Genomic DNA, 24,387 nt, shown 5'->3' on the forward strand with positions numbered 1-24,387 from the left:
CCCTTCCCTTCCCTTCCCTCCCTCCCTTTCTCTCTCTCTTTCTTTCTTTCTTTTTTTATCCAAGAGTTGTAAAGAATAGGAAAACTATGAACTTGTAGTCTAGAAATATCCAACGACAAGCATTTCCTTCTCTGGAAGGAAGTTGTTAGGTGCCACTGAGTCATTTTTAACACACAGTGATCCCATCTGACAGAGGAGAACTACAGCATAAGATTTTGTTGGCTGTAATCTTTGCGGGAGCAGAGCAGCAGGTCTATGTCTCACTGCAGAACTGCAAGATTGGTTCAAACCACTAACCTTCTACAACTGAGCACTTAACAGTTTGTACTTGAGTACTTCTCTGGAACATAGCTTCTATATGAACACATCAAGCTCACAGAGAGAAGACAAGATTTATTTCCCATTTATAGGGATACCCACCAATCTAAATCCTTATGGCTCCATACCACATTTTACAAGATTCCAAGTATAATAGGACATGTTGAAAAGTACACTTTGTTTCCTGATCACCAGAGTCTCTCAGAACAATAGTTCTGTGTTGTAGCAGTCCTGTGATCAAGGCTGTTACCTTTGCCATGTATTCTTTTTGCTGTTTCTTTTCTCTTTTTTTTTTTAAGAAACGCATTGTTTATTTTCTGTAAACCTTATTTCCACTTTTTAAAAGACAGTGTAAGACCGTTCCATGGTGGTACACACCCACTCAGTGGCCTGAGCAGTGGGGGCTGCAGACCAGTCTTCAGTAGGGAACTGCTGAATCGGTACAGAGGGCATCGGGACGCCTTCGGACCAGTCTGTCACTTCAGGCTGAGTAGCAGTGAATTCAGGAGCAGGGGCGGTCCATTCTCCCTGAAACTCTTCCTTGGTCACAGCCTTTTCAGCAGCAGCCTGTTCTTCCTTTTCAATCTCTTCCGGATCTCTATAGAAGTACAGATCGGGCATGACCTCCCATGGGTGCTCCCTGGAGATCGTGCCACGCATGCGCAGGCCTTCCCGGGCCAGCATCCAACACATCAGACCCACAGAGTGAGCTCCCTTGTTGCACGGGATAGCAATGTCTACATAATGCAGAGGAGAATCTGTGTTACACAGGGCAATGGTGGGCAAGTTAACATAAGATGCTTCTGTCAGAGGCTGGTGGTCAGCCCTGGGATCAGTAACCACCAGAAGACCAGGCTCCCGGAAGGCTGCCTGGATCTGGTTAGTGAAGGTTCCAGGAGTGAAGCACCCGGCAATAGGAGTGGCCCCAGTAGCAGCAGCAAACTTCAGAACAGCTCTCTGGCCTGTATTTCTGGAGGAAATGACACTGACATCAGCTGGATTTTCAATGGCAACAATGGCACGAGCAGCCAAGAGCAGCTTCTCCTAGGTCCTCTTCAGGTTTATGATGTAGATGCCATCACTTTTCCTTTTGTAGATAGATGTACTGTTCCATTTGGAAGTCAAGGTTGGTGCCGCCCAAATGCGTTCCTGCTGCAAGGAATTTGAGGACATCCTCCTCCTTCATCTGCAGGACATCAAGGGCTCCAGACATTGTGAAAGTTTCCCTTTTAAGTTACAACGGGAACCAGAACAACGCCGTATGGTCCCTTATGTGGGTAGTGTGTAAAGGCTGTTGTTTCTTTAAAAAAGAAACATGCAACACAAAAGTAATTTCATAGTAAAAACTCACAAAAATGATACCCTAACAAGTCACAGAAATGAATTATTCAACTCTCTCCATCCCATCTCTAAATCAAAGATTTTTACTTGCTGGTCCTACTATTTCCAGTATATTAAAATTGTTTAATATATATATATATATATTAACCTTTCCATATCCTTAGAGTCTAGGATGTTAATATATGATAAGCAGCAATTCGAGTTGTAAATTTACTGAATATGCTACTAACTTCCAAGTTAGCCCACAAATATCATAAAATTAATCCTTTCTTATAAAAAAGAAAACAATTTTGTGTTGTCTTCAGTTATTTAACAATAACTTGCCTCTGAAATAGAAATTTTACTTTATTCATCCTGATAGTAATAAATGTCACTGTTTAGTTAATGCCTAGAGGCTACAGACTCATAAAAGTACACTATATAAAACTGATATTGGATAATTTATGCATTACAAAGATTAAATTTTTTTCCAAATTGGCAATTATCATGGCAACACTCTATATTAGTTTCTTGACCAAGAACTAGTGAATAATCCTATTGAAGATTTTATTGAACCTGCTCAAATACAATACAGTATATTGCTTAGCTTGCCGGTAGGCCAAAGAGATACCAGAACCGACTACAGTTGAAGGTACAGGCTTTTTGCAAGTTGACTTACTTTCTTGTTGCTGTTATGTACCATAGAGTTGGAAATGACTCATATAGCTGGCCCTCCAAAGGGTTTTCAGAAACAGTAAAACGCATGCGAGGAGACTGGCCACTTTCTCTCATGGAACAGCTAGTTGATTTGAATTGCATTGTGTTGTAATGCAATTCTTTACCTCTAAGCCACCAGAGCTCTCTGATTTACTGTTTAAATGTCACATAAAGATTATTTGCGAAGGTACTGGGCACTAACTTTGGAGAAAAAGTGAATGTTTTCCCCATATATTTTAATAGTACAATGATGTCTTATTCACAATAGTTTTAACTAGTCAACTTATCTGAAAATATGTGTTTATAGGTAACATTACTAAATCACAGAGAAATTGTAAAAATCGCCACTCATCTTTTTTCATCTAAGCTCAATATTTAAAAAAATTAAGATACATTTAAACTTCTCATATTTCAAATTAAAGGAAGATGCCATAAGCCTTAGGCAGTGGCCACTTAGTTAAAATTCTTAGTGAGAAATATTATTTCTCAGAAGGATCCATTTAAATGCCAAGTGATCTTTTCAAATTCTGAATTAAGACTGACTGACTTAAACGGAATGATTTATCTATACATACATGAGAGAATCTATTTGGATTAAGAAAACAAAGTCTTATACAACTATCATCAAGTAATAAAACCTGAATTCCAAATTTTAAAATATTATTTAAACAACAGTACAGTAATAGACATTCAAGTAATACTTATGTAGAAAAGGCATAGTTAGTAAAAACATGGGTTCTGGCTTCAATTTATGACTTTACATCTTACGAGCCATGTTTACTCAGACAGGTTAATGAACCTTTCTGTTTTGTAGTTTCCATATATACAGTGAAGATATTATATGCCTTATATAAGGATTAAAGGAGTCAATTCATGCACTCAGTATAATACACAGCATATGGATAGAATATGTTAATACTAATTGGGCATACCTAATATATGCTCATAAAGTATTAACCATTATTATTACTGTTAGTAATGGCAGCTCTCTCTCTCAATGCCATCAAATGGGAACCAATCCAAAACTGACTCTCCAGCAGTTTTTCAGAAGCTATAAAATGCACAAGAAGAGAGTGCCCATTTTTCTCCTGTGGAACAGCTAGTGTATTTGAACCAGTCACCTCTGGGTAGGCAGTGCAGTGCTCTACCCATTAGACCACCAGGGCTCCCTAGCAACAGCAATAGCAGCAAGGGAAAAATGTGAATAAAATGGTTCTGAGAGTATCATGTCACTTCTAAAAAAATAATAAAAATTCAATGGTATTTCAATGACTAATGAATTAGGTACAAAAGCCTCAGTATGACATTTCAGAAAGCAGGACTCATCTTCCAAACTTGAGAATTTTCAAATTAGAATAAAGCTCAAATAATGCCACTACCATTTTATACTATATAAGATAGTATCTATACTAACACTTCCACTCTGGGTTCATGGTAGACTAAATGTGGTAAAAACTCTCTTGCGAAGCAAAACATAACAACTCAAAACTAGAAATGCTGAATGAAAATGACAAAGATCATTTGGGGGCATTATGTTTGAAAAGGTGGAGGGTCAGAGTAAAAGTGAGTAAAAGACCCTTAACCAAATGGACTGACACAGTGACTGTAACACTGGGATCAAGTTTATCAGAGATGAGGAGCATAGCACAGGATAGGGCAGGATTCAGAACCACTGCTCACTGGGCTGTTACACATCTTAGTTGACTCGATGGCACATAATATGCAACAGTGGTGTAGTGTGTAACTATTGGGCCTTTAACTGAAAGGTACAAGAGGCAAAAGGTGTAGAGGTAAAGGGTAAAATGTAAAAAGGACTTAAGAAACATCAGCTGCTCTGTGGGAGAAAGAAAAGAAGTCTCCTGAAAATACTTCTTAAATAACAAAATAAAAAAATATCAAATAGGGAAGAAAGGCTTGTTAAGCACACACCATGCAAAGAAATGGTCAATATCTTAGCTATGTACATAAAATTCTTACAAATTATTCAGGGGAGGGAAAAAAGGAATATCCAAGGGAAAAATAGGCAAAAAGGCTATTTTTCTAGTTTTCAGAAAAACAGTAGGTAGACAACCAAGAGAGGGTAACATTGATGAATGGGATCTTCTAAAGATAAATCTCTGCGTGCATCAAAAACTTTTTTCAATAGGATGAAAAGAAAACCTACTAACTGGGAAAACACATTGGCAATGACATCTCTGATAAGGGTCTTATAACGAAAGTTTAAAGAATACTACAGGGCCTCAACAAGGAAAAACCTGACCACACAATTACAAAAAGGGCAAAAGATATGGAAAGACTGCACAAAGGAAGAAATCTGGATGGCAATCAGACACATGAAGAAATACTCAACATCACTGGCAGAGAAATGCAAATCAAAACCACAATGAGATATCATTTCACTCCAGTAGCAGTGGCAAAGTCTAGCAGGACAGCAAGCTATAAATGTTGGAGAAGATGTGGAGAGATTGGAACTCTCATATATTGTTGTAAAATGGTACGACCACTATGGAAGGCAGTTTTGTGTTTCCTCAAAAACCTGAACACAGAAATTCCATATGATCTAGCTATTCCACTGCTAGGAGTATACCCTGAGTAAAGTAGAACTGAGACACAAACAGAAATTTGTACACCAATATTCACAGCAGTGTTATTCAGAATAGCAAGAACATGGAAACAGCCCAAATGTCCATAAACAAAGGAACTGTGGTACACTCACACAATGGAATACTATGCAGCACTCAGGAGCAACGATTTCACAATATACTACATAACATGGGAGAGGCTAGAGAGCATTATGCTGAGTGAACTCAGTGTCATGAGAACAAATACTGCATAAGACCATTATTGTAAAAATAGGAGGTTAGCTAGTAACATGTGGATACAAGTCCAAAGGGTGAAGGGAAGGGGAGAGAAGAGCTGAGAGTGGGGAGGGGAGAAATCATGGAGTCACAGAGGTTGGTGGGCAGAGGGAGGGGTAAAGGAATTAGAAGAGATTCAGTAGGGATCTTAAAAGACAAGGTGACAATCGACACAGATCAATGGTGATTACTTTTATAAAACACAGTGTATGAAAATGATCGTATAAAACATGATGCGGATGAAGGAATATGTGAAACACATGAATAGGAATTTTGTTATGTAAATCAATACAAAATAAAAAAATTTAAGAGGGAAAATTAGGATTCAAATGCAGACAATCTGACCCTTCAATAAATATTTGTTTAAAGATGAATAATTAGATATTTAACACTGAAAAAGGTTTACCTCCTAGAAAATAACATATGGATGATGAGGTGGAATGTACAACATGGCTTTTTGGATGCATACTCACATAAATGTCTACATAGGTTTAGGAAAAATGTCTGAAAAGACCACAGTAATAGTAGGTATATGGGAGTAGTTTTGGTGGGGTTAAAAAAAAAATCCTTATAATTTCTGAATGAAAAAAAAATCAGAATAAGCAAATATTATTACATGTATAATTAAAGAAAAAGTTATGTTAAGAAATAATACAAGATCAAAGGGCACACAAACATCTCTAGTGACTCCCAATGACTAACAAACACGTTACAGTGCCCTTCTCTCAGGGTTACCAGTCATTAAATTCAACCACTATGCCAAGTTCTCCAGTCTCTTTCTTATTTGTTTTTGTTATCCTCAGCTACCAAATTAACATTCCAAACCCCTTTGATCCTCATGTAATTTTACTGTTTAAAAACTTTCAATGAATTTTCATTTTTTTACCCAACAGAACGTATTGCTCAACATGGAATTCAAAGCCTTCCATAATTCTGGCCTTCAATTAACTTTTTATTTACTTTATTAGATTCTAGCTAGTTGACTACTTGCTCTTCTCTGTGTGTGTATGTGTGTATATATATATATATATATGTATATATATGTGTGTGTGTGTATATATATATGTATACCATCATCTATAATTTTCTAAAAATTTCAGACTCACTGCTGTCAAGCCAATTCCAATTCACAGTGATCCTCTGTGGGATTTCCTGAAGCTATAAAACTTAAAGGGAGGAGACAGAATGGCAAAAGACTGAACAAGCTTTCAACCTGTTGTACAGAGTCACTACGTGTCAGAATGAACTTGACTGCACTTAACAATAGCAGCAGCTTTCTAAACTTGATCGTGCAGTTAATGCTGCCTCGCATGTACTCCTTTCTCTGTATGTCCTTTTTCTACACAATGTTTAGGTTTTCCACTATTTTCTCTATGAAACAATTTTTCTTAGCCACTTAGAATTCCTATCTGTCTTTCCAGGTATTTATTTTTTAATGTTTTGTCTTAACTAATAAACAGTTAATACATTGAGGTAGGATTTTACTTTTATTTTTATTACTACATATTTATGGAATGAATACAGTTTATTAGTAATAACAAAACAAAAATAAAACAATAAGACTTCATCATAACTAGATATTTTCAAAGTGATATGGTATTTTGATTTCTCCTTTGAACACAGGAAAACAGAAATTATTAACAGTGCAGGATGGCCTTTACTTTCCAAGTCTCTGACCTAATAAAGTGATTTATGAACCTAATGAGATAGATTCTAAATTACTGTATAATCTGATACTATAAATACTCCATCCAGCAGTTTGGTTAGCTTTGAGTAAAGTTTTCTTCTAGTAAGGGAGTTTAAGCTTTATTTTTTGGAAAAGAGAAGAGAATTGTTGGACTCTGAATGTTCCCTTTACCTTTTTGTATTGTGTATTGTGGTTCCTCCCAAGACAATCCTTACTCCAGGAGTGGTACGGTTCAGGTTATAAACTGTGAGAGCCTCTTCGTAGGTGGCTCCTCCAATTATGAAGACAATTATATCCTGAGGTCTGCAATAATGAAGAAAAAGTATCACAAGATTTAAAAAAGCAAAATAAGTCAAAGACTTGATGTTACTATTATATGCAGAGTTTCAATTTCTAATCTTTCTTTTTGGTAGAGGAAGCAGAACTAAAGCAGAATAGGCTTAGAAAAGTTTTAATTATCTGCAATTGGCAGGAAATAGAGCAGGAAATGCTGAATAGTGATTTGCTTTCTGTTTATGAGCGGATGTCTTATAATTTCTGAGCTGTAGATTTTAGAACAGCACAATAGTGTTTGCTGGGACCAAATGTAGAAATATTCTTTTATAGTCAAGAGATTGCAGTGTGCTTCACTGACAGGATATCAATATAGCAATAATTTATGCATGTATTACACATCTCTTTTCATGTATAAGCCCTTTGTCAAATATTTAGTACAGCATCATAATGGCTTCTGTTCAAGGACCCCAAAGCATTTTGGAAAATACTGTATATTTGAATGCTCCATAGCATAGGAATCAGTAATGCTTTGTATTTTGACAACATAAAAAAACTGAGGCATAACCTAATGGCACTTCTAGGAACTCCACATCTTAAAAAAAAAAGAAAAAAAAATTAATTTTTTGATGAAAAAAAAAAAAAAGAAAAGAAACCATGAAAACAACCTACCAAAACTCCAAAACAACTCAAAACCAACTTGTGGGTACAGTTTTGATACAGGACATGTTAACATGTGAGATCATCTACTTGCTGCTTCATAATGAAATGTGTAGTTCTGCTAACTCATAGATTTCAACATTCTTTTCAAAACTGTTTGCATGTATTCTTTTTTTCCCATGCCATCAAATGGAAATAAAATTATTTAATCTTAGGCAAACAATTCTGTTAAATCATTTATTAGGCATTACTTAAAACTACATCACATTGAAGGATGTATTTTGGAGGTTATGGCATCAAATAAAGCAGACCTAGCTTTAACAGATTTACGGATGCATATGTTTATGTTTAAATTATAAACAAGTACACAAAAAACACCCACATCTCTCTTTTTTTCTCCTTCATATTTCTTTTTTATCATTCTCTTTGTTGTATACCTTGGAGGAATAAACTGAGGAAGTTATTTTAGTGGAACTTCATAGAATGGAATCAGATATTGTGGCTATTTATAAAAATGTCATTATTTATATAATAAAAATTGTCATTTCAGTCATTTTTAAGTGTACAGCTTGGTTATATTAATTTTTATCCACCATGTTGCTGCTATGACTATTTTTTTATTTGTGATTTCAACACGTGTATAGAAAAGTTGGATTTTCATTCATTTGTTGTTGCACATTTCCTTCCCTACCACCCCAGTTCACTTAAAAACAATTCATTAATTGTTGCACAATTTCCTCCCTTACCTGGTACCTCTTCCCCAGTCCACTTTTAAGTCGTGACTATTCTTAAAAGTTCAGCTTATCTCTAAGCTGTAGACATCTCCATGAAAAGTAAATAAGCTCCCAACAACCAAGAGGTAGTTATTTTGCAATTAGCTAGTCAACTATATTTTTTTGTTGGCTTAGGACTTAGAATCATGTCTCCGAGAAAGCAAATTTACTTTTTTAAAGACAAAATAAGTTTTATTTCAGAAGACTCACCTGGCAAAAAAGCAGTATGTTTAGTGTCATGGTCCCTTAGGAGTGATATACTGTTAAACACTCTGAAATATTTATTATTATTTGAAAAAAACCACTGTTCCCCAATGTTTTGACTGGATAACTGCATGCACATAGTATGAAAGACAGTAGGCACATTGATATGTATTTCTTGTGTATCCTTTTAGAGGTATTTTATTTTATGCTTTTAGAGTTCTATTTATAAGGGGTTGTGCTAGCAACCCAAAGGCATATAGTTCAAATCTACTAGCTGCTCCAGAGAAGAAAGATAGGCAATCTCCTCCTGTGTGCTTCACTTCTGAAAAGGGTTGGCTAGGAGTCAATTTCAACTTGATGGTACATAACAACATATGATTTTTTGCATATACATAAACACAAATGGAAACACTTTATTTAGTGTCCTACACCTTACCGTTGCCTTGCATTTAAAATTTTGACAGATATTACCAAATTATTCCATCAACATTAAAGAAAACACTTTCTCCAGAGTTTTGTCAACATTGTATATAATTAAAGCTTGGTACCTCTAAACATACAAGTGAAAAAGTAGCTTCTCACTATAGCATCTTTTAATTGTAATTTGAGAGAAAGTTTCCAGATCAAATTCATTTTTCATTCAACAGTTCAAATACATTTCATGACACTGACTGTAACGCCTACTATGTAATGACACTTTTCCAACTTTGTTCCTATATTTACCATTTTACTCCTCTTTCTTTGCTATCCTTTCCTGCCTTCTGAGCTTCACCCCTGGGCTTGCCATTTGGATCTCCTATCATAATTTTGCTGTTGTTGTTATGAGCCATAGAGTCAAGTATGACTCACAGTGACCCTATAGATGACAGATCTGAACCTTCCTATCCTCTGTCACCCTCATCATCTGTGACATACTTGAGCCCATTGCTGCAGTTAGTGTGTTAATCTAGCTCCTTGAAGGTCTTCCTCTCTTTCGCTGACCTTTCATTTTTCAAAGCATGATATCCCTTTCCACGTAAGAGCTTCTCCTAACAACATGCCCAAAATATGTAAGACGAAGCTTTGTCACCTTTGCCTTCAAGGAGTATTCTGGATGCACTTCCTTCAAGACATATCTGTTCTTTTGACAGCCCATGAGATATTTAAAACTATTCTCCAATACCACAATTCAAAGGCCTAGTGGTAAGGAATTGCACTGTCAATTCAAAAGTACATGGTTAGAGACCACCAGCAGCTCTGTGGGAGAAAGAGGAGCAGTCTCTTCTGTGATTTATAGCCTCTGAAAACCCGCTAGAGGGTCAGCTTTGGGTCGATTATGACTCAAGAACACATAAAAACAACAGTATTATTAAAAACTACACTCATGAAAGCATGTAAGCCAGCGATTTCATGCCTTGTGCCTTAATATCCTCATTTTTAGAAAGCAAATTTTGGGTGTGTTATCCTTATCAAACAATTACTCTGAAGAAACAAGTTAAGAGTTCTTTTGCTGAAGAATCCTCTGTTCAACTTGGCAGCTTTGAGCATCTGCATCCACAAGCAAAGTCCAGTCCAGAGTAATCCATCAGGTAGCAGCAATCAACTTCAGCTTACAGCATGGATCATTCTCTTCATCCAATTTCTGGTCAACTCATCCCCAGCTATCTGTGGCAGGTTCAAAATGGGCATCAGCTACAAACTCGAGTCCACACTTCTCCCTGGGCCCCAGACCGGTTGTTCCCTTCACTCAGTCCTAGCCCCCACATGGGGCCAGGTCAAAAAGTCAGGGGTCCTCATGACTGCCTGCTCTTCAAACCAACTTCCCTGCTCATTGATTCATCTGTGCATGCTAGGAACACATCCAACCTCAGCCTGTTTCTCCATTGTTGATTCCTCCCACTTCCATTCCTGTGGATCCAGGTAATTGCTACGAGTTAGCATACTCTCCAGCTCCCTCCAATCTCAAGTCCTGGAAATGGGCACACTGATGGACTCCAACTTTTACAGGGTTAAAAGAAGTTTTGATGACTTAGGGTGTTATACTGCTAACCAAAAGTTGGCACTTCTCTGTTAGTTTGAAGCCACCAGCAACTCCAAGGGAGACCACTGGGGAGAAAGATGGGCAGTTTCGTCCTGTGTGATTTACAGCATCAGAAACCTGACGGAGGGTCGCTATGCACAGGAACCTACTCAACAGCAGTAAGCTTGCATTGAGTATTATAGGGTTGCTATGAGTCAGAATCAACACAATGGCAGTGCAGTAGTCGTAGTATTTTTATCAATGACACTGTATTAATCTCCTATAGCTGCTGAGACAAATAATCACAAATTTAATGGCTTACACAATACAATTTTTATCTTACAGTTCTTAGGGTCACAAGTCTAATATGGATCTCAATGGAGTAAAACCAAGGTGTTAATGGGGTGGTGTTCTTTCTAGAAACATTATGGGAGAATCTGTTCCCTTGCCTTTTCAGATTCTAAGGGGCATTTGCATTCCTTGGCTTGTGATTCCTCCTCTTTGTCTTTCTTCTTCTTCTTCCTCATCTTTTAAGAGACACTGAATGTCTCTGACCTTTCTGCCATCACATAGTTCTTTGGTCACAGTGGGAAAGGGCCTATGGTTTTACAGATTTATGTGATTTGATTGGGCCTACTTCTCTGACATGTTTGTCCCCATAGCCAGAGTCACTGTGTGAATCCATCTCACCCAGGGTCTTCCTTTCTTGTACTGTCCCACCGCACTTACAAGCATGATGTCCTTCTCCAAGGACTGGTCCTTCCTAGCAACATTCCCAAAGTATGTGTGATGGAGCTTCAAAATCCTAGCCTTAAAGGAGAAACCTGTTTTCACCCTCTCCAGGACAGACCAAGTTGTTTTCTTGGCAGCACATGGTTCAACATTCTTCTCCAGCACCACAACTCAAAGGCATTGAGTCTTCTTCGTCCTTAGTCATTGTCCAGCTCTCAGATGCATAGCAAGCAACTGAGAAGACCATGGCCTGGATCTGGCGCACCTTTGTCTCCAGACGGACACTGTTGCTCTTTAGCACTCTGGAGAGGTTCCTGACAACATATTTTCCCAATGCAACTCCCTTTTAATTTTCTGATTGCTGGTGACAAGGATGCTGATTATGGATCTGAACAATATGAAATTGTTAATCTCTTCAATCTTTCACCCATCTATCATGATGCTGCATATTGGCCTGCTGGTGAGGATTTTCGTTTTCTGGATGTTGAGATGCAATCCATATTGAAGGTTGCAGTCCTTGATCTTCTACAGAAAACACTTCAAGTCCTCTTCAGTTTGGTAAGGCTGTGTCATATGCATAATCCAGGTTACTGATGCTACATTCTTCAAAAAGTCCAGCTTCTCAAATGATCTGTTTAGCATTTAGATTTAAAAAGGTATAGAGAAAGGATACAGCCCTGAAACACACACTCCTTTCTTGATTTTGAACCAAGCAGTGTTCCCTTGCTCTGTCTGAACAACATATTTGTCTAGGTATAGGTTTTGCATGAGCACAATCACATGTTCTAGGATTCCCATTCTTCTTTGCATAGTTGGTAAAATACACAGACATTCTTCTGATACTTTCTGCTTTCAGCCAAGATCCATTTGACATCAGCAATGATATCCTTAGTGCTATGTGGCCTCTTCTAAACCTAGCTTATATTTCTGTCAGTTCTCTACTGATATACTGTTCCAGTTGTTTCTGGATAATCTTTAGCAAGATTTTGAATGTATGCATGATACTGTTTGATAATTTCCACATTGTGTTGGATCACCTTTTTTGAGAATTGGAATAAAGATGGATTTCCCCCCACACCCCTATCAGCTGGCCAGGTAGCTATCTTCTAGATTTCTTGGTGCACCTCGATGAGAACATCTATTTGTTGAAATATCTCAATTGGCATTTCTTCAATTCCTGGGGCCTTATTCTTTGCCAGTTCCTTCAGAAGAGTTACAGCTTCTTCTGTTATTACCATTGGTTCTTGATCATATGCTACTTTCTAAAATGTTTCTGTGCCAGCCAATTATTCTACCTGTCATATGCACTATCTACCCAACATCAGTTAGGAAGTTCGAGTCATTTTTTGTTTTTCCTTTTCTTCCACTTCCTGTTTTCTCACTCTGTCCTTATTCAGTTGATCATTAATTTGTATCAACTTTATCTCTGGATCATCACAGCTTTAAACTCTTACTCTGTTTCCCCTGCCTGGTTACCAGAATCCTATTATACTCATCATTTGTCTGGACTACTGCAATATAGGTTTTGCATAAGCACAATCAAGTGTCCGGGGATTCCCATTCTTCTCAGAGTTTGTTGTGATCCACACAGTCAAATGCCTTTGCAAAGTCAAAGCAACACAGACATTCTTCTGGTGCTGTCTGCTTTCAACCAAGATCCACCTAACAATAGCCTCAATATCTCTAGTACCACAGCCTCTTCTAAACCCAGTCTGTACATCTGGTAATTCTCCATTGATGTGCTGTTCCAGTCATTTTTTAATAATTTTCAGCAGAATCTTGTTTGCATGTCATATTAATTATACTGTTTGATAATTTCCACATTCTGTTGGGTCACCTTTCTTTGGAATGGGAACAAATATAATCTCAGTTGACCAGGTGGTTGTCCTCCAGATTTCTTGGCACAACTTGGTGATCATGTCAAGGGTAGCATCTGTTTGTTGAAATGTGTCAAGTGGTTTGTCATCTATTCCTGGGGCCTTGTTTTTTGTCAATTCCTTCAGAGCAGCTTGAACTTCTTCCTTCATCACCACAGGCTCTTGCTCATACATAGTTTCATGAAATTCTTCTGTGTCAGCCAATTATTTCTGGTACAGTAACTCTATAAACTCCTTCCATCTTATTTTAATTCTTCTTGGATCATTTAATATTCTGCTCAGTGAATCCTTTAGTATTGCCACTTGAGGCTTGAATTTGTTCTTCAGTTCACTGAGCTTAAGATATGCTGAGCGAGACCAGGGGGCAGTTGTTAGAACATAGAAAGGAAACACTTCCTGGTTTAAAAGTGAGAAGAGTATATGCCAGGGATGTGTCCTATCTCCATACCTTTTCAAACGATATACACAATAGATCATCCAGGAGGCTGGATTCTATGAGGAGGAATGTGACATTAGGATTGGAGGAAGACTCATCAATAATCTGTGTTATGCAGATTACACAATCCTGCTTGCTGAAACGGAGGAGGACCCGAAGCAACTGTGGCATAAGGTCAAGAACTACAGCCTTCAATATGCATTGAAGCTCAACATCAAGAAACCAAACATTCTCACTACGGGACCACTTGCAACATCATGACAGATGGTGAAGAGATTGAGATTGTTAACGGCTTTAGTTTGCTTGGCTCCACAATCAACACTCTTGGTACCAGCAGCCAGGAAATCAAAAGATGAATTGTATGAGGAAAAGTCTGCTGTCAGGCCTGTCTCCAGAGTACTGAAGAGCAATGATGTCATTCTGGAGACTAAAGTGTACCTGATCCAGGCCATGGTCTTCACAATTTCCTGCTATGCACAGAAAGCTGAACAATGACTAGGGATGACAGAAGGAGAATGATGTCTTTGAGCTGTGGTTCGGGAGAAGAGCATTGGATATACTACAGACTGTGAGGAGAACAAACAAGTTCGTCCTGGAGAGGGTGAAGCCAGGCTGCTCCTTGGTGGCAAGGATTCTGAAGCTTCATCTGACATACTTTGGTTTCTAGAACATCACATTCTTCATTTTCTTCCTACTTCACTGGTTGCTATTTTTCAGTGTTCCTTAAGGGTTCTTACTTATATACCTGACCTCTTAATGTCTGAGTGCATTAGAGCTCAGCCACTAGGCCTTTTTCTGTACTTACTGGATTTGTTTGGTCACTGTTAGGTGTTGCAGAATTGGCTGCAACTCATAGTGATCCTATGCACACAGAATGAAACAATGCCTCATTCTGCAACAGCTTCACAATCATTGTTATGTCTGAGCCCATTTTTTTTTATTATGCCAATACATCTTTCTGAGGATCTTCCTCTTTTTCACTGATGCTCGACTTTACCAAATATGATGTCCTTCTCCAGGGACTGACTGATAGTTCCTGATGTTGTTGTTGTTATGTGCCATCGAGTCACCTGTGACTCATAGTAACTCTATGTACAACAGCACTAAACCCTGCTGTATCCTGAGCCAATCTTATTGTCTGTGATACACCTACCCCCAAAACCCCAGCCACTGAATTAATCTATCTCATTGAGGGTCTTCCTCTCCTGCGCTGTTCCTCCACCCTCCCAAGCAAGATGTCCTTCTCCAAGGACTGATCCCACCTTGTAACATGTCCAAAGTATGTCAGACGATGCTTCAAAATCCTTGCCTCCAAGGAGCAGCCTAGCTTCACCCTCTCCACGACGAACTTGTTTGTTCTCCTAGCAGTCCATGGTATATTCAATAATCTTCTTCAGCACCGCAGCTCAAAGGCATCATTTCTCCTTCTATCGTCCCTATTTATTGTTCAGCTTTCTGATGCATAGCAAGTAACTGCAAAGACTATGGCCTGGATCAGGCACACCTTAGTCTCCAGTCTGACACTGTTGCTCTTTAGTAGTGTGGAGAGGTCTCTGACAGCAGACTTTCCCAATGCAATTTGTCTTTTAATTTCCTGGCTGCTGGTACCAAGAGTGTTGATTGCAGAGCCAAGCAAACAGAAGCTGGTAACAATCTCAATCTCAATCTCTTCACCATCTATCATGATGTTGCTAGTTGGCCCAGTGGTGAGAATCGGTTTTCCTGATGTTGAACTTCAATGCATACAGAAGACTGCAGTCCTTGACCCTCTGCAGCAAGTGCTTCAGGTCCTCAGTTTCAGCAAGCAGGGTTATGTCATCTGTATAACACAGATTGTTGATAAGCCTACCTCCAATCTTGATGTCATATTTCTCCTCATAGAGCCCAGCCTCCTGCATAATCTGTTCTGCATATAGATTTGGGGAAAAAAATCGAGATGGACACATACTTCCTGATAGCATGTCCAAAGTATGTGAGAGAAAGCCTTGCCATCCTGCTTCTATGGGGTATTCTGGTCACTGGTAAAGTTCTATTTAAGTGAATTAATATTAAATTTAAAAAAATTCGGTTCAAATCCCACCAGCTGCTCTGTGGGAGGTAGGAAAGCTCCTCCCATGCGATTAACTGCCTTTGCAAACCCCCCAGAGGGTCAGTTATGTTGCTGATTCCAACTCGATGGTCCACAACAATAGTAGCACTAGCCACATTTCAAGGGCTCAACATCTGTGTGGCTACATTTGGGAGAGCATAGCCACTCCCATCATTGGAGGAAGTTCTTTTATCAGGCAAATAACAGCACTGCCCTAAATATTTGTCTCACTCTTAAGATCTAAATACATTGATCTGCTGACAGCTTCCAAACCTCTATCCCCAACATACTTCTCTCCTAAACTCCAAACTTGTCTATGTGCTTACTTGATTTTCTACTTGGATAGTTAATAGACTTCTTAATTCAGTATTCTGACTGCAGCACTTAGTAGACATCATTATTTTCCTCTCCTTTGAAGCTCCACCTTACATACTTTGGGCATGCCTGCAGGTAGGAACCAATCCTTTGAGAAAGCCATGCTTAGAAGGATAGAAGGACAGTATGAGAGAGGAAGACCCTGGATGAGATGGATTGACTCAGTGACTGGGATAATGGAGGTAGGTGTGTCAGAGACAATGAAATTGGCTCAAGACAGGGCAGGGTTCAGAGCTGTTGTACATAGGGTTGCTCTGAGTTAGAGTGGACTTGAAGGCGCACAACACCACCACCACAATTCAGTATGTCCAAATTCCTCATCTTCTTCCTCAATCTTAGTTGATAGTCATTTCATCCTTTCAGTTGTTGGAACTCAACACCTCAAAATAATCTTCAACGTCTCCTTTTTATCATACTCTGCCATCTAATTTGTCAAGAAACTCTCTCTACCTTCAAACTATGAAGAATGAAAATCCAACCTCTCTGTAAACCTTCATTAAAATTAAAAAAAAAAAAAAATTCGGTTGGGAAAAAAGCCCCAAACAACAAAATATAGACAAACAAATATGTTACCACCACCTCCTCCATGGATACCACCTAACTTTCCCCCTAAAAGTAAGACTAGTTCCTGGAGGACAGAGGTCTTCTCAATTCTTGTAATTATAAATAATTTATTATGGTTGTAGTAAAGGATGTGAGTTGGGAACATATTGAAAGAAAAAGGAGAAGCAGAAGTCATTTCATAGATGGTTTTGTATCTCACAGACCATGGGGAATTACATGAAGGCTTTTAATAGGTAAATGATACGATCTAATTTACTTTTTTACAGGATAATTTTGGCATCTAGCTATTGTATGGAATGAACTTCAGGGGACTGATGGAAAAATCTGGGAAATGAATGACTATTTTAACACTTCTGGGATGATACTAGTATGATTGGAAGGAAAGAAATATCTGAAGGGATAAGGAGGATAAATTGGTTATAGAAGACATAATCCCCCACCCCCTAAACAGATTCTTCAGTACTTGATCAGTGAATGCTGAGAATGAGAAAAAGGAGGCTCCATTATGGCTTTAAGTTGGGGTGGGTTTTTTTTTTTGTGTGTGTGTGATTAGTTAGTTCTGTCTTTTGTGGCAAAGAAAGCCCAGAACTGGGAAAGAATAAATCTAAGTTGACTTCAAGCATGGCCAGCAAATGCTGTCCTTTAATCTGATAATTTTAAGGTATTTCTGTATTACTGGAGAGGAAGGGAGATGTCATAGATGGTAAACTGTGGGTGTAGGTTATATAAATGAAAGGTTAAAAGGATACAAGTGTAAGTCCTTAGAGCTTGGCTTAATTGTATACCCAATAAAGATGACTATGTCACATTTGGCTATGAAAATATTAATAAATATTTTCCCCAAGCTTCCTACTAGTTGTTGAAGTCAGCTTAAAAGACAACATTTACGGAAACAAAACAAACCCTGATGTTTTTCCTTCTCATTCTATTTCCTGGTGACTTTTAAGAGTAGATATTCTGGTGATGTATGTCAATGTTAAAATATACAGCAAATCTTTTTTTGCATGATGGTCAAAGCTAAGTGGAATAAACAAGTTCACTTCTTCGTGAACATCTTCCTGTGCTCTGTAATTCACCATAGCAACCAAAAGCATTAATTAATACAGATGGCAAACATTAGAAAACAGCAGCCAGTTCATGCTGTATATAGATATACAAGGACATGCTGAGAACCCATTCATTTACATCTTATTTTGTTAAAAAAAATGAACCAAAATTCTCACATATAGTATAATAATATTTCTGGAAATAATTATACATGGATACATGGATGACTTGTACATGGATAACTTAAGCAGAATTTGGACTTTTAAAAGGTGACATTTTGTCTATTTTGTGGACCATTACAATTACGACTAAGACCCAAATTTTCATATATACTTTCTGGTAAAGATCTTATGAGCATTTCCTGTATGTGTGTGTGTAACTGTTTAGGGGAGGTCAATGAGAAGGGACTTCAGCTTTTCTAGAAAAAGAAATAAGAATTCAAGTTATTGCAACAGATACTACTAAATTTATGTAAAAGTGGAAAGAACTGCATTTTTTAATCAATAGATTCTGGCATAAAGACCAGATAGCACCATTTTCTTCCAAAATGTTGAAATTATTTGGATTTGTCAGAGACATGTCTCATTCTGTTGTTGTTGTTATGTGCCATCGATTGAGGCTCAATATCAAGAAAAGATTATCACCACTGGGCCAATTGGCAGCATCAGGATGGATGGTGAAGAGATTGAGATTGTTCACAGCTTTAGTCTGCTAGGCTCCACAGTCAACACTCTCGGCACCAGTAGCCAGGAAATTAAAAGATGTATTGCCATGGGAAAATCTGTTGTTAGGGACCTCTCCCAAGTACTGAAGAGCAATGGTGTCTCTCTGGAGACTAAGGTGCATCTGATACAGGCTATGGTCTTTGTAATCACTTGTTATGCATCAGAGAGTTGGACAATGACTAAGGAGGATAGAAGGAGAATTGATGCCTTTGGGCTGTGGTGCTGGAGAAGAGTATTGAGGGTACCATGGACTGCTAGGAAAACAAACAGATTCATCCTGGAAAGGGTGAAACCAGGGGCTCCTTGGAGGCAAGGATTCTGAGGCTTCGTCTGACATACTTTGGACAGGTTGTAAGGAGGGATCAGTCCTTGGAGTGGACAGCGCAGGAGGGTAAGGCCCTCTATGAGGTGGACTGATTCAGTGACTGGGGTAATGGGGATGGATGTAGTGGAGACGGTGTGATTGGCACAGGACAGAGCAGAGTTTAGGGCTATTGTACATATAGAAATTTTATCTGCTGAACAATTGTAGATACAACTATACTGTAAAACAATCTAACCATTAATTTAATAACTACAGGCTGGATAATTTATTTAAGTTTGTGGAGGTTAGTTTTTGTCACATATCCTTCAATGCTTTAATTTGAAATGCTGAACGAGTTCGGCCCTTTTGATTTTCTGACTCTAGCTTCTCGCACATTTCATTGTAATATTTTGCTTTGTCATGCCGTGCTGCCTTTTGGAATCTTCTGTTCAGCTCTTTAGTGTATTGGATTCTTCCTTGTGCTTTGGCTTCTCTACGTTCCAGTGCAATCTTCAGAGTTAGTTTCCTTCCTTCCTTCCTTCCTCCTTCCCTCCCTCCCTCTCTCTCTCTTTAAATTTTTTTTAATCTTCTTTGTGTGTGTGTGTGTACCGTCAAATTGGATCTGACTGGTACAGGAGGAGATTGCCCCTCCTTCTCCGGCAGAGCATTTGGTGGATTCGAACCGCATATCTCTGGGATTGCAGTGCAGCTTCTTGCCACTAGGCCACCAGAGCTCCCCCAGAGTTTCTTCTGACATGCATTTTGGTCTTTTCTTCCTCTTCTATCTTTGTAATGACCGTTTGCACTCTTCCTGGATGATACATTTAACATCCTCCCACAACTCACCTGGTCTTCACGCATTAGTGTTCAAGGCCTCAAACCTGTTCCTGAGATGATTCTGAAATTCAGGTGGTATGAAATTAAAGTCATATTTTGGCTCCTGTGGATTCGGTTTAATTTTCCTCAGCTTCAGCTTGAACTTGCATATGAGTAGTTGGTGGTCTGTTCCACAATCAGCTCCTGGCCTAGTTTTCACAGCTGATACTGAGCTTCTCCAGCGGGGTTTTTTTTCCACAGATGTAATTAATCTGATTCCTACGCATACCATCAGGTGAAATCCATGTGTATAACCTGCGTTTATGTCTCTTAAAAAACGTATTTGCAATGAATAAGTCATTGACTGTGCAAAATTCAATCATTCTACTTCCAGCTTCATTTCTGTCACCAAGTCCATGTTTTCCAACTACTAATTCTTCTTCCCTGTTCCCAACTTTTGGGTTCCAATCGTCTGACATACTTTGGAAATGTTTTAAGGAGAGATAGGTCTTTAGAGAGGGACATCATGCTGGGTAGAGTGGAGGGACAGCACAGGAGGGGAAGACCCTTTATGAGGTGGACTGATTCAGTGACTGGGGTAATTGGGATGGGTGTGTCAGAGGCAATGAGATTAGCACCGGATAGAGCAGGGTTTAGGGCTGTTGTACATAGGGTCGCTATGAGTCACAAACGACTCAACGGTAAACAACAACAACAACAACAACAACAACATCCTTCAATGCTTTCTTCCCCACCCCCCATTTACTATGATGTTGTTTATTGGTTTAGTTTTGAGGAATTTTGTTTTCTTTATGTTGAGGTGCAACCCATATTGAAGGCTACTGTCTTTGACCTTTTCTTTTAAGTGCTTCAAATTCTATATACTTTTAACAAACAAGATTGTCATCTGTATATGGAAATTCGGTGATGAGTCTTCCTCTAATACCAATGTTGCATTCTTCTTTAATCTACTAGGACGCTTAATTGATTCAAAAGCTCTATGCCCAAATATTCTTCTGATTTAATAGGCCTAATGGTGTGGTCTATTTGTTATGTTTAAAAACATTCTTAGTGAGCTCTGGTGGCCTAATGGCAAGAAGCTGCACTGCAATCCCAGAGGTGCGTGGTTCGAATCCACCAGACGCTCTGTGGAGGAAGGACAATCTCTTCCTGTATCAGTCAAATCTGATTTGACAGTACACACACACCCACCCACCCATAAAATAAAATAAAAAATTTTTTAAAAAGCATTCTCAGTGATTCTAATACATAACTAAATTTAAATTATGACTTTTGCTAATAAATGGGTGGTCTTGATTATTTTGTGTGAACCACGAAATTATTGTTTACCTATTGCATCTTGTTTGTGTGAATCATAAAATAGAGGGTTTTTTTTTGTTTTTCAGAGAGGACACTACAGGACAGTTCTTTACCTTAATTTATGCTCTAATCAAACTAAAACTCAGAATTGAGTTAAAATACTGCATGATTCATATTTATGCACCTATGAAATAACTTCCCTGTACTGAGCAGATACATAATAATTTTAGAATTAATATTATTTGACCAGAGTGTTTTGTTGGGGTTGTCTTCTAAATCTGCTAAATTCTACATAGCATTTTCATAAGTATCCACTTATTTGTAAAATATTCGTTGACAAGGTGCCTTTGTATTTGATTCTGCTTGAAAAATGCATTTAGCACATGAATGAGAAGATGGAGGCGCTGAATTAAATGTTTTTATGCCAACATCATCTCATCAGGCTAAAGTCCTTCAAGTCAGTTTTCTGATTTGTTTAAATTGAGATTTTAATGAAAGTTTATAGGAACCTTGGATTTCCATTTATTCACTGTTGCACTGCCCTGCCCCCCAGTTCACTTTTCTCTTTGAAAAAAAAAATTTCATTTTTGTACAGTTCCCCTGCCCCCAGTCCACTACTATGCAGCTCTTATTCTAGACTGTTGTCATGCAAATAATATCTAATCATATATTTCTTTTAAACTATTCTTTCCCTCTCTATTTCAATGCAGTGTACATTATTTATCCCCTCTTTTCTTAGTTTCCCCCCACCCCAATGTTAGTCCTGTTTTATAACAGTGGCATTATGAAGTATTTGTCCTTTTGTGTCTGAGATATTTCACTCAACATAATGTCCTCCAGGGTCAACCATTTTGTATAATAATTCATGAGTTTCTTGTTTTTCAATGCTGCATAGTATTCCATTGTGTAAATATATCACAGCTTATCTATCCATTCGTTTGTTGATGAGCACTTGTTTCCAACTCTTTGCTATTGTGAACAATGCAGCAATAAACATGGGTGTAGATATATATGTTTGGCTGGCAGTTCTGGTTTCTTTAGGGTATATTTCCAGTAGTGGAATTTCCAACTTTTTGAGAAAACATCATAGCTTTCCATAGTAGTTGCACCATTTCACACTACCACCAACAATGAATAAGGGTTCTAGTTTCTCCACAATCTCACCAGCATTTGTTGTTTGCGGCTCTGTTGAATTTTGTTATTCTTACTAGGGTGAGATGATATCTCATGGTTGTTCTTCAATGATTTCTAACATCAAAACAGCAACAAAATCAAACTGATGAGACTTAAATTATCATAAAAGTAACTGAAACAATGTTCTCAATTTGATGATACAGAGCCACGACAGCAGCTAGAGCACATAGTGGGATTAAGTGGATACAGAGGTAAAATGTTGTAGGGTTCTGATAAATGGCAAAATCCAAAATTTCTCGTAGCAACAATCAAATTTATTCTCTGATTTATATTTTCCAACTGCAAAGCTGCTTTAAATTATCAACTCTAACAGGTGCCTACATAAGAAACTTGACAAATGTCTATTGAACATTTATTATTTATAATATTAAAACATCAAAACCAAGAAGTTCTATTATGCTGAAACTTATCATGAATATAACTAAATTTGGTGCTGCTTCTCAAGCACATATATATTTTTATATAAAATACATATAGGTACTAAGTATATAATCATAATTATGCTTTTATAGAGGGTTTTTTAAATAAAAAAGGAATATTATAGCATGATGTTTTCCTTCCCAGTGTCTTAAGAAGATATGCATATTATCCTCCGAAGGATTATGCCATCATTTTTAAAGAATACACAATACTGTCCTGCAATTTAGGTAACTAGTTCTCTATTGATGAATATTTGGCTTATTCCAGTTTTCAATGACCACCTTCTTAATTTATCTTTGCAAATTTATCTTGATTTTTTTCCTTCAAAATTTCCTCTATATTAGAAGCTCATGAAGTGGGTGCACCATTGTCTCCTACTCTCTTTTTTTGGTCACTTTTTTCCTCACAGAAGACTTAAGTTTCTGGCTTACTATTCTCCTAACTCTTGCTCCTTTCATGACTTTAATATCAGTGTGGATTACTCATTTGACATTCCTGGCTCTTTACACACACTGACCTTTTCATTCACCCCCTACAACTGTTGACTCACAACCACAATTATGAACTGAACTTTTTCATTACAGGTGCTTATGTTGTTAGGTGCTGTCAAGTACAACACATAGTAACCCTTTGAGTAACTGATCTAAACCCTGTCCTATCCTGTGCCATCCTCACCATCTCTGACACACCAGAAATCACTCACTGCTGAAGTCATTGTGTCAGTTCATCTATTTGGGGTCTTCTTCACTGACTCTCCATCTTTCCAAGCATGATATCCCTTTCAAAGGAATAGCGTTATTTTAGCTATATGTCCGAAGTATGAAAGATGAAGCTTTGCCATTTTTGCCTCCAAGGAGCTCTCTGGCTGCACTTTTTTCTAAGACATTATCTGTCTGTTCTTTCAGAAGTCCATGGGATATTCTGTACTCTTTTCCAACACCACAAGTCAGTCATCCTTATTCACTGTCCAGCTCTCCAATGCATAGAAGGTGACTGAGAAGATCATGGCCTGAATCAGGTCCATCTTAGTCTTAAAACTGACATAATTTCTCTTTATCATTTTGGAGAGGTCTCTGAAAGCAGACTTGCCCAATGCAATACATCTACTGATTTCCTGACTGCTGGTACTAAGGGTGTTGATTATTGATTCAAGCAAGATGAAATACTAAAATTTTTCAATCCTTTCTCCATCTATATAATTCAAGATCTTTCTCCAATAACTACATCCTACACTTCTTATTCACTTACTTAAACTACTTTTTCATCATCAAATATCATTCTCCTCTCTTCATGCCTCCAAATCCTGGTCGGATTCAATGATCTATTTTTCTGTGCTTACTCCAGAATAGCTAAAATTTACTGGAGAAAAATCACACAATAAGTTCACTGTTGTTGGGTCGATTAAACTTATAGCGATCCTATGCACAATAGGCCTGAACCCTGCTCTATTCTGAGCAAAGCTGTCTCTGACACACCTGTCCCTATTACTCCAGTCACTGTGTCAATCCATCTTATCTACTGTGCTGTCCATTCACCCTTCCAAGCATAATGTCCTTCTTTAAGAAGTGGTCCCTCCTGGCAACATGCCCAAGGTATGTGAGACGGGGCTTCAAAATCCTTGCAAACTTGGTTTCAACCTCTCCTAGAAAGACCTGCTTGTTCTCTTGGCAGTCCATGGT

General features: G+C 38.1%; 1 protein-coding gene across 1 annotated transcript in view; it reads right to left on the reverse strand.

The window, feature by feature from the left end:
* VPS45 (vacuolar protein sorting 45 homolog (S. cerevisiae)) overlaps positions 1 to 24,387 on the reverse strand; it is a 138,859-nt gene that overhangs the window by 57,915 nt on the left and 56,557 nt on the right. Inside the window, exon 14 of the mRNA XM_006902225.1 lies at positions 7,072 to 7,203. Within this exon, the coding sequence (XP_006902287.1) occupies positions 7,072 to 7,203 (132 nt within the window). The remainder of the gene's footprint in view (positions 1 to 7,071; positions 7,204 to 24,387) is intronic.

The sequence above is a fragment of the Elephantulus edwardii genome, unplaced genomic scaffold (assembly GCF_000299155.1).
Source record: "Elephantulus edwardii isolate Elephantulus edwardi_28Jun2011 unplaced genomic scaffold, EleEdw1.0 scaffold00384, whole genome shotgun sequence".
Lineage (NCBI taxonomy): Eukaryota > Metazoa > Chordata > Mammalia > Macroscelidea > Macroscelididae > Elephantulus > Elephantulus edwardii.